Raw genomic sequence first — 12,195 nt, 5'->3', positions numbered from 1 at the left:
GGGACCCAGTACTGAGCCCCGCGGAACCTCACTGGAAACATCCTTTCAGTTACAAAAACATCCATCAACCATTACATTTTGCTTCCTACCTCCAAGCCTATTATGGATCCAACTTGCCACTTTGCTCTGGATCCCATGGGCTTTAACCTTCATGCCCAGTCTATCATGTGGGACCTTATCAAAGGCTTTGCAAATTCCATATACACTACATCATACACAATACCCTCATCGACCCTCTTGGTTACCTCCTCAAAAAATTCAATCAGGTTAGTCAAACACAATTTAACAAATCCATGCTGACTGTCCCTAATTAAATGTAGATTTATTCTGCCTTTCAGGATTTTTTCCAACAACTTTCCCACCACTGAGGTTAGGCTGACAGGGCTGTAATTACTCGGCCTATCCCTTTCTCCCTTCTTAAACAAGGGTACTACATTAGCAGTCCTCCAATCCTCCGGCACCATGCCCAAATCTAAAGGGGACTGGAAAATGATGGTCAAGGCCTCTGCTATTTCCTCTTTTACTTCGCTCAACAGCCTGGGATGCATTTCATCCAGGCCTGGGGACTTATCTACTTTCAAAGCTGCTAAACCCCTTAATACTTCCTCTCTCACTATATTTATTTCATCCCGAATATCACAGTCCTCCTCGATAGCAGTATCTGCATTACCCCTTTCCTTTGTGAAAACAGATGCAAAGTATTCGTTAAGAACCTTACCAACATCTTCCTCCTCCACACAAAGATTACCCTCATGGTCTCTAATAGGCCCTACCCTTTCTTTAGTTACCCTCTTACTCTTACTATATGAGTCTTCAGCACCTCAAAAGAATGGGCAAAGTGCTTCAGCACTAACACAAATGGCTCAGTGAGCCCGGGAATGGGCACCCAGGGTCTCACACGCAGCACTCCAGCTTTGTACAGGGGGTCAACACTGCAAGCAGGCCCTCTACCCACAGGGGCCAAGAGGCCTTCCAGAAGGAATGATGTGAGACCGGGTCACCGAGGCTGTCACTGTGTCGCCCACCCCCCACCACCCGGCTTCAGTGCCCAAAGAAGATTCGTGGCCTCAGACCACCGGTCATGGTCAGTGAATGCATCTTCAAAATAGATGCAAATGGATACAAATGGGTGTGATCTGATAGCCATTACAGTGACGTGGTTGCAAGGTGGCCAAGATTGGGAACGAAATATTCACGGGTATTTGACAATCTGGAAGAACAGACAGAAAGGAAAAGGAGGTGGGATAGCTCTGTTGATAAAGGATGAAATCACGGCAATTGTGAGAAACGATATTGGCTCAAATGATCAGGATGTTGAAACAGTTTGGGTGGAGATAAGGAATAATAAGGGGAAAAGTCACTGGTGGGCGTAGTCTATAGGCCCCCTAACAGTAGCAACTCTGTTGATCGGAGCATAAACCAAGAAATAGTGGGGGCTTGTAAAAAGGGAACAGCAATAATCATGGGTGATTTAAATTTCCATATTGATTGGACAAATCAAATTGGTCAGGGTAGCCTTGAGGAAGTTTTCATAGAGTGCATAAGGGACGGGTTCCTTGAGCAGTATGTAACAGAACCAACCAGGGTGCAGACTATCTTAGACCTGGTCCTGTGTAATGAGACAGGATTAATAAACAATCTTCCAGTAAAGGATCCCCTTGGAATGAGTGATCATAGCATGTTTGAATTTCAAATTCAGATGGAGGGCGAGAAACTTGGATCTCAAACCAGCGGAGTAAGCTTAAATAAAGGAGACTATGAAGGTATGAGGGCAGAGTTGGCTAAAGTGGACTGGGAAAATAGATTAAAGAGTAGGGCAGTTGATCAACAGTGGAGTACATTTAAGGAGATATTTCACAACTCTCAAGAAAAATATATTCCAGTGAGGAAGAAAGGGTGTCTCAGAAAAGATAGCCATCCGTGGCTAACCAAAGAAATAAAGGACAGTATCCAATTAAAAACAAGGGCATACAAAGTGGCCAAAACTAGTGGGAGGTGAGAAGACTGGGGAGTTTTTAAAAACCAGCAAAGAATGACTAAAAAAACGATTAAGAAAGGGAAGATAGTCGAAAGTAAACTAGTACGAAATATAAAAACAGAAAGCAAGAGTTTCTACAGGTATATAAAAAGGAAAAGAGTGGCTAAAGTAAATGTTGTTCCCTTAGAGGATGAGACCGGGGAATTAGTAATGGGGAACATGGAGATGGCAGAAACTCTGAACAAATATTTTGTATCAGTCTTTACGGTAGAGGACACGAACAAAATTCTGACAGTGGATAGTCAAGGGGCTATAGAGGGGGAGGAACTTAACACAATCATAATCACTAAGGAGGTGGTACTCAGTAAGATAATGGGACTAAAGGCGGATAAATCCGCTGGACCGATGGCTTGCATCCTTGGGTCTTAAGAGAAGTAACGGCAGGGATGATGCATTGGTTGCAATTTACCAACATGCCCTGGATTCTGGGGAGGTCACAGCTGATTGGAGAATTGCAAATGTAAAGCCGCTATTTAAAAACGAGGCAGACAAAAAGCAGGAAACTATAGACCAGTTAGCCTAACATCCGTCATTGGGAAAATGTTGGAGTCCATTATTAAAGAATCAGTAGCAGGACATTTGGAAAAGCATAATTCGGGCAGGCAGAGTCAGCATGGATTTATGAAGAGGAAGTCATGTTTGACAAATTTGCTGAAGTCTTTGAGGATATAACGAACAGGGTGGATAAAGGGGAACCAGTGGATGTGGTGCATTTGGACTTCCAGAAGGCATTTGACAAGGTGCCACATAAAAGGTTACTGCACAAAATAAAAGTTCACCGGGTTGGGAGTAATATAGTAGCATGGATAGAAGATTGGCTAACAAACAGAAATCAGAGAGTTATTATTTGGGGGCCTATAAACTACGCCCACCAGTGACTTTTTCCCCTTACTATCTCTAATCTCCACCCACAATGATTCAACATTTTGTTCATTAGAACCAATATCGTCTCTCACAACTGCCCTGATATCATCCTTTATTAACAGAGCTACCCCACCTCCTTTCCCTTCTTGTCTATTTTTCCGAATCGTCAGATATCCTTGTATGTTTAATTCCCAGTCTTGGCCACTCTGCAACCATGTTTCTGTAATGGCCACCAAATCATACCCATTTGTAATGATTTGTGCCGTCAACTCATTTACTTTATTTCGAATGCTGCATGCGTTTAGGTAAAGTGTTTTATTACTAGTTTTTAAACCATGATTTTTAGTTTTGACCCCTACTGTAGCCCTTCATACATATTGTCCCTTCCTATCACCTTGTGGTTTACACTTACCCCAGTGCTACTCTGCTCTGTTGCCTCCTGCCTTTTGCATCCTTTCTTGGGGTCCTGTTCATCTGAGCTCTCACCCACTCCAACTAGCTCAGAGCCCTCTTCTGGGTTCCGAATACTCCTCGCATTGAGGCACCGAGCTTTCAGGCTTGCCTTTTTATTACACTTTGACCCTTTAGAATTTTGCTGTACAGTGGCCCTTTTTGTTTTTTGCCTTGGGGTTCTCTGCCCTCCACTTTTACACATCTCCTTTCTGTCTTTTGCTTCTCTCTCCGTTTTGTTTCCCTCTATCTCCCTGCATTGGTTCCTATCCCCCTGCCATATTTGTTTAACTCCTCCCCAACAGCACTGGCGAACACTCCCCCTCGGACATTGGTTCCGGTCCTGCCCAGTGCAGACCGTCCGGTTTGTACTGGTCCCACCTCCTCCAGAACCGGTTCCAATGCCCCAGGAATTTGAATCCCTCCCTGCTACACCACTGCTCAAGCCACGTATTCATCTGAGCTATCCTGCGATTTCTACTCTGACTAGCTCGTGGCACTAGTAGCAATCCCGAGATTACTACTTTTGAGGTCCTACTTTTTAATTTAGCTCCTAGCTCCTTAAATTCGTCTCGTAGGACCTCGTCCCTTTTTTTTTACCTATATCATTGGTACCAATGTGCACAACGACAACTGGCTGTTCACGCTCCCTTTTCAGAATGTCCTGCACCTGTTCCGAGACATCCTTGACCCTTGCACCAGGGAGGCAACATACCATCCTGGAGTCTCAGTTGCGGCCGCAGAAACGCCTATCTATTCCCCTTATAAGTGAATCCCCTATCACTATCGCTCTCCCACTCTTTTCCCTGCCCTCCTGTGCAGCAGAGCCAGCCACGGTGCCATGAACTTGGCTGCTGCTGTCCTCCCCTGATGAGTCATCCCCCTCAACAGTACTCAAAGCGATGTATCTGTTTTGCAGGGGGATGACCGCAGGGGACCCCTGCACTACCTTCCTTGCACTGTTCTTCCTGCTGGTCTTCCATTCCCTATCTGGCTGTGGACCCTTCACCTGCGGTAAGACCAACTCACTAAACGTGCTATTCACGTCATTCTCAGCATCGTGGATGCTCCAGAGTGAATCCACCCTCAGCTCCAATTCCGTAACGCGGTCCGTCAGGAGCTGGAGGCAGATACACTTCCCGCACACGTAGTCGTCAGGGACACCGGAAGTGTCCCTGAGTTCCCACATGGTACAGGAGGAGCATATCATGTGACTGAGCTCTCCTGCCATGACTTAACCATGGCAGGAGATACACTTAATTTGGCGACAACAATGTTAACAGGTTACTTACTGATATAAAAAAGAAAAAGAAAAGCTTCTCACCAATCGCCAGCCAATCACTTACCCCTTTGGCTGTGATGTCAGCTTTTGATGAGTTTCTACTTTTTTGCTTTCTCGCCCCGCTGAAGCTGCACCAGCTGGGCCTCCCTGACTCACGCTGGGCCTCCCTGACTCATGCTGGGCCTCCCGGACTCACGCTGGGCCTCCCAGACTCACGCTGGGCCTCCCCGACTCACGCTGGGCCTCCCCGACTCACGCTGGGCCTCCCCGACTCATGCTGGGCCTCCCCGACTCACGCTGGGCCTCCCCGACTCACGCTGGGCCTCCCTGACTCACGCTGGGCCTCCCAGACTCATGCTGGGCCTCCCCGACTCACGCTGGCCTTTTGTAGGCCTGGGACCTGCCGTTCCGCCTCTTGACCTCCCGCGGAAGAAGAGATCGAGTGTAACGTAGCCAAGTTTGCTGATGATACAAAAATGGGAGGAAAAGCAATGTATGAGGAGGACACAAAAAACCTGCAAAAGGACACAGACAGGCTCAGTGCGTGGGCAAAAATTTGGCAGATGGAGTATAATGTTGGAAAGTGTGAGGTTATGCACTTAGGCAGAAAAAAAATCAAAGAGCAAGTTATGATTTAAATAGAGAAAAATTGCAAATTGCTGCAGCACAGCGGGACCTGGGGTACTTGTGCAAGAAACACAAAAGCTTAGTATGCAGGTAAAGCAAGTGATCAGGAAGGCCAATGGAATCTTGGCCTTTATTGCAAAGAGGTTGGTGTATAAAAGCAGTGAAGTCTTGCTACAGTTATACAGGGTATTGGTGAGGCCACACATGGAATACTGCGTGCAGTTTTGGTTTCCATATTTATGAAAGGATATACTTGCTTTGGAGGCAGTTCAGAGAAAGTTCGCAAAGTTGATTCCGGTTGACTTATGAGGAAAGGTTGAGTAGGTTGGGCCTCTACTCATTGGAATTCAGAAGAATGAGAGGTGATCTTATCGAAAGGTATAAGATTATGACGGGGCTTGACAAGGTGGATGCAGAGAGGATGTTTCCACTGACGGGGGAGACTAGATCTAGGGGACATAATCTTAGAATAAGGAGCCGCCCATTTAAAACTGAGATGAGGAGGAATTTATTTTCTCTGACGGTTGTAAATCTGTGGAATTCGCTGCCTCAGAGAGCTGTGGAAGCTGAGTCATTGAATAAATTTAAGACAGAGAGAGACAGTTTCTTAACCAATAAGGGAGTAAAGGGTTATGGGGAGCGGGCAGGGAAGTGGACCTGAGTCCATGATCGGATCAGCCATGATCGGATTAAATGGCGGAGCAGACTTGAGGGGCCATAGGGCCGACTCCTGCTCCTATTTCTTATGTTCTTATGTTCTTATGAACCTAACTCAAGCACAGTTACAGAAATGAGGCCAGAGCTGAGCAAACATTGCTGTGCGGGCCCTGGGGCTGACCCTTACATTATTGGTCCATTCTGATGGGGTCACAACCATTTCTGATGCTGCAGGTGGGCAGCATGGTCAATAGTCGCTTGGAGAAAGAATTGAGGCCCTGGTATAACTGATACACCTGACTGCAATCCATATAGCCCATGGTCAATGCTTGGAGCTGAACCCTGACAATGGCGCTGTGTAAGGGAGATATTACGGGCTCAGACTCCCAGTGTTGAGCGTCACCCATTGGGAGCTCATAATGGGAATCTGGGGCATGGAGGGTCCGTGCACCCTGTCAGCAACACACATTCAGACACTCTACACTTCAATCTGTATTATTGATCATTAGCTTTCTGAACAATCATTGTAAAAGCAGTTTAACAATCAACCCATAGATACATGACTCAATCAATTGTGAGCTCACCCTCACCAGTGAGGTCATCACCTGGCTGGTCATGTGACAGCTCGAGTCACAAGACGTCACAATGAAATTCGTGACTTCACAAAAGCAGGAAATAATGACACAGCGCCTTTTTCACATAAAGCTGTCGGCTGCTTGGTCATCCAGCAGTTAAACTTTGTGTTTGACCATGAGGAGAAGGAGGGAGAGAGTTTTCCAAAGAATTTTTTTCAAAGCAATCAACCAAAAGCTTTAAAGCGTTAAACTAATTCAAGACCATCGAATTAGGAATCTACAAAGAAAGATCTGCATAGGACGGACATCTCTGTGTGTGAGAAGATCCATTCACAGGAGAGAAAGAGCCCGTGTTAGGGTGGAGACAAATAAAGGTCGAAATATCAAATCGACAACATAACAGCAGCAATACTGGTGATAATCGGTGAGTAAAGGCAGAGAGCTCTGTGTTGTTACAAGTCTGCTTATCACCAGGACACATTGTGTGAAACAAGAGAAGTGATTGAATTCCAGCAAAATGGTGACAAACAGAATAAAGTGTTCGATGGCCATGATTATCAATCTGCTTTCTGATGAAGATGACTTTGTTCCAATGAGATTAACTGAGTCACTGCAAGAACTGGGAAGGATCAATCATAAATACGTCCTTACGTACTGCCATAAGTATCTGACCAAAAACACATTGCGGCCGGCCCCACGTTGGGCCTTACTAACGGCGATGACGTTGGTAATAAAGGATAACCTTGGACACTTACAAACACAGCTGGCTAAAACACTGAGCAACTTGGCTTTGATAAACATGATCAGATCCGAGCATGTTGACCATCAGGAAGCGGCAAGTTGCCTCCTGGTTAGTCTGGGTGCCAGGTTTCCCATTGAAATTTTCAAGCACATCGAGTCGGTGTGCCAACCATGGACCCAAGCATATTTCTACATGGTGCTGACACTGGCAAGGCTGTGTAGAGCAAACGTGCATTGCTTGGTACCTCGGCTCAAGCCTGTCTTGAGAAACATGCTCCCCACACTGCATAGAGTAACTGATGGGGAAATGAAGTGGACTCTCTGTATTGCATTGGGGCTTTTTAGTGAGAGCATTCGAATGTACCTGTCAAACCCAGAGGGGCCAGAAAACCTAAACTTGAGAAGAAGATGTTCTTTCTTGAGATTTCTGCGGCTTACAATCTGCTTTTGAATTCCTGGCTGCCCATGAAAGAGCCCAAGGTGAGCAGAGCAATACTAGAAACAGTAGCCCAGATAATCCAGCTACTACCCAATGACAAACTGGACAAGGAGCTCCCCAGCTTAATTCCAACCCTTCTCTTGGTGTACCAGGAAACCTTTCCCCATGTTTCTGTCACTCGGTGTCTGTGCAGTGTCCTGCGCACTGCCATCGAGAGGAACAGTGAAGTACTCGTGACACAACTGCAGATTCTGCTGATCACTTTACATGAGCAGATCTGTATTGTGATGGAACAATCCCAAAACACCTTTTCTGAGAAGCAGCTAAATGAAATCCTTTGCTGCTTCAGAGTTCTAGCTCCGGCATTTACAACCACATACTAGAGATCCTTCAGATGCAACTGGCAATTGACAATGAGCAAATTCAACTTGGGGCACTGGCCGTGCTGAAGTACCTTCTCGATACTGTCCCTTCAAACATGGAGAGTCAGAAGGATCAGATTCTGAATTGTGTGCGACGATCACTTTTAACTGGGAGTAACAGAGTGAAGGGAATCCTTGCCCAGGTAATATACACCATGGCCAGTCACAATTACCTGGAGCGAGAGGAAGGAAAGCAGCTGGTGGAATTTATCATCCAACAGTGTGCTCTGCCCACCGAGGAGAACGAGGAGAGTACTGAAAGCGAAGAGGAGTTCTGCAGCGTAATGGCGGCCGTGGTTACGGATAAGGATTTAAGGAGACTGTGCGAAGGATTGCTGAAATTGATGGTGGGAACTTTACCGATTGGCGATGTCCTCTGGTCCTACCTGCTGGAGTTTGTGATCACAGTAAAGTACACTGACGCCTTTACAATAGTCTGTGGTTCCTCATATTTCATTGGAATAAAGAGACTGATGGCCAGCAATACACAATTTGTTCTTAATTACGAGGACTATCCAAATCTTCCTGAGCCTCGTACACTGCTGACACGGCTATTGATTGTGTTTCTTCTCTGTGCCATGGAAAAGGCAGAGGTGTTCCTGCTCTGGGCTTACTATATCTCCTGGCAATGGACATCCACCCAGCAACAGTGAGAGTATGGGACAAGGAATTCCCAATGTTATGTAACTTTCTGGAGGAGAATTCAGAGAAGTTCAATCTCCAGAATGAGTGGGAAGAGAAACTGTTGGGGGTTGTGTCCCAGACTCTGGAGGCAATCGCGGATAAGGTGTGGATCACCCAGCTCATTGCAGAAATGACCCACTGCATTCACACCTATCGCCTGTATCCAACAGAGAGGGCTTTTCTGTACAAGTGTTCAGGGAGAGTGCTCCGACTGACCCAAGACAAAGACATAGTCAGTAAAAGTCTTCATCAGATGCTTCAGAGTGTTGAGCACAATGAAGATTTTGAGAGGGACAGGGTAGCCGTTGTAATTGGTGACTGTGCTGTAACACACTTAGACACCACGCTCACCACACTGAAGGCTTTCATGGAGTTCAATCGTTTGTACATATCAAGTTCCTTTCACCTTATTAAATACCAGGGTGACAATCACACAATGAAAGTGAAAAGCACGCTCATTTTATGCTATGGGCAGATTATGTCACATTGTCCTCGGGACCTCATTCTGCCCAGAATCGAGACCGACATTCTGCACAATGAGCTGGGCCTTTTCAACACCAAGATGTTTGGACTGAAATCCAAGGTGAAGGACTTGACACTGAAATTAAGTTTGACTAACACTGTGACACTGTTGGCCAAAGCTCTCCAACCCAGCGAAGAACACCCACCCTACACTTTGAGCAGAAAGGCAGAATTGCTGAGCTGCATGCAGGAGCTGATCACTGCCGAACCAAAGGAGATATTGAGCACTTGGGTTCGAAAGTCTGCCATGGACGCCTGTGCAGCCCTCATCAAACTGCAGCCTTCATTGAGCAGTGAGACTGAGCTGATTAGCATCTGTTTGAATCGTGTCTTCAGTTTGCCAGATTGGGAGAGCAGCACTGCCGACCAAAGTACAAACATGGACATGGCAGAGAGACAGAAGCTTCACACCGACACAATGGCCTCTGTGCAGGATATCCTGAAGCAATACTTACTTTTGGATCTGTCTCCTGATGGGCTTCATTCTGTATTTAAAACCATGGAGACTGAGATCCAATCCACACGGGACCATGAGCGAGAAAAGGCAATGGAGAGCACTTTACAGCTGGTGACATTTTACCTGGAGAAACTGCAAGTTAGCAATAAGGTGCCATCCCATAACTTGGTGAGGATTATTGGATGTGTGGGGCTTCAATGTGCAGATCCATCGCATGTTGTAAGGGAGGCAGCCATTAAAAGCTTGTATGGATTGCTGTATATCCAGTTACACCTTGAAGGCTTTCCAGTGGGTCATCAAGATAAGGAAGTGGAGTATATGAAAGCCATCAAAGGCGGATTAAAGCAATTTACCAGTCAGGCCCTCTTTCAAACGTGCACTGCTGTCGGTAACGTTTTATCCAAGTGCATCGCCCATGAGCAGTTGAACACTCTACTCTTCACGGTCTTTAAAGGGCTGACAGACAAGCACCGGAACATTTCCTGCACAGCTTCTATTGTGACAAATGTCCTCATTACAACACTTGGAGCCACCCATGCAGACATTTGGGGAACAATCAAAGTATTGTGCCGTCACTTGCGTTCAATTACTGAGCCGCGGGTGAGAAATGCAGTGACGCATTCAATCTCCATTCTGGCCTCACACCATCTGCCAGCAGTTTTGTCCGCTCTCCTCACTTACCCCATTCCATTTGATGGATATATTCGTGACATATGGCGATCCCTCCTGACACGTAATGCATTAGCGCCAGCCAAGTTCTTACTGAACAACATCAAATCATTGTATGACGACGGCAGATATTGCCATGCCACAGATACAAAAGATTCAGCAACTCAGCAGTCTTTAGCTGTCCTCTGTGCTCTTCGTGATGTGGTATGTGAGCCTGACTCAGGTCACGTGATAAACATTCTCTACCCCCAGTTAGTCAGCACCCTTCTGATTCATCTCAGCTTCAGTGTCTGGGTTCGCTTTCCGACCAACTTTCTGACAATTCCAAAGGCTGGGAGCACCTTCGGCCCTGCTCTAAGACTGAATGATGCCGACGCTTGCCATTACTCAGCTGAGATTCTTCGAGCTGTCCTGTCACAGGGAAAGGGAGATGATCGCATCATGAGAGAAATGGGATGTTGGGATCTCATCGTGAGCCCAAGAAAGCACCATGAGGGGGGTTACACTGCTGGCAAGCACATTGACCGCGTGTGCTGCCCCGCATCTGATCAGCATTGTGGAGCAACTCACTCCTTCCTTTTTAACATAGGAGAGAGTCAGAGGATCACAATAGCTGCCTTCTTTGGGGAGCTTTTAAATCATTCCGTGGTGTGGGACTTGTTGCTGATGGATACACTTCTGGAGAGTTTGTTTCGATGTTTACTTGATGAGCCCCCAATTGTCCAATGGCTCGCTGTACAAGGTTTGGGAAATGCTGCAATTGGAGCTTCTCAACAGATCGACACATACTGCACCAAACTGTTGTCTACAATGTTACCTGTGATTGACCAGAAGTCCAAACCCGAGAATCTCATTGCAGTTGAGGCAATGTCGAGCATGTGCAAAGTTCTGGGTCAGCTCCAGGAGGATTATACAAATCCCATTCTTGGTGATGTGGCACTGGCAGTTCAGCCTTACTTGGAACATCAGCATGAGACAATGAGAGCTGCGGCGTTTAACGTTCTTGGCAAGCTAATAAGATTTGGGAGTATGGAAATTAACCCTCCACATATGGAGCACATCAAGTCCACCTTGATCCGCTTGCTGCTACATCTCAACGCTGAGAGCATTGAAGTCACTAACGTCTGTAAATCCGTGCTGAATTCCTACGCTCCAGTAATTGAGTCAGCAAACATATCCAAGATGTTCCAAGAACTTTCCTCGGAGGAGACCACCCTGGATTATGAGAACTATTTAAGCAACATCTCCAGGCACATTGCCAAAGACTTGGACAACCAGATCCCCTTGTACATAAGGAGCTGTGCCGCCTTCCTAAGGAATGTGCTTCCTGCGGTCAGAGGGAACACACTGACATTCCTCGCTTTCCTCATGTACAATGCCCCACCGCATTATTACACATCACAGTCTGCAGCTCAGATTTGTGAGCAGATTATTGCCTTGCTGTCAGATCACCAGCAAGATGTCAGAACGAAAGCAGCCAAGGCGATGCGATACCTCTACATGTATTAGGGACCATCAGAACAAAATTATTGCAATGTATACCTTCGTATTGTGTTTGGAAATGAGTCTGAAGTCCAGAAATTCGCAGACCCAAAATAGGCAAAAGTGGGATAGGGGTGCAAGGAATTTGGTCGCAGTGTGGGGGAGGGGAGGGGGGAGTTATCCTGGGCGGGGCATCGGGGGAGGGGAGAGTGATCCTGGGCAGAACATCAGGGGTGGGGGGAGTAATTCTGGCCAGGGCATCGGGGGAGGAGAGAGTGATCCTGTG

The 12,195-nt window shown here is 46.5% G+C and overlaps 1 protein-coding gene across 1 annotated transcript; it reads left to right on the top strand.

Moving 5' to 3' along the window:
• The first annotated feature begins 8,771 nt into the window (after window positions 1–8,771).
• On the top strand, window positions 8,772–11,936 carry LOC139227977 (maestro heat-like repeat-containing protein family member 1). The gene has a single exon (XM_070859135.1). The coding sequence runs from the start codon at window positions 8,772–8,774 to the stop codon at window positions 11,934–11,936; it is 3,165 nt and encodes a 1,054-aa protein (XP_070715236.1).
• The last annotated feature ends 259 nt before the right edge of the window (window positions 11,937–12,195 follow it).

This window comes from Pristiophorus japonicus, chromosome 17, assembly GCF_044704955.1.
Source record: "Pristiophorus japonicus isolate sPriJap1 chromosome 17, sPriJap1.hap1, whole genome shotgun sequence".
NCBI lineage: Eukaryota > Metazoa > Chordata > Chondrichthyes > Pristiophoridae > Pristiophorus > Pristiophorus japonicus.
This window is presented reverse-complemented; position numbering and strand designations above follow the sequence as displayed.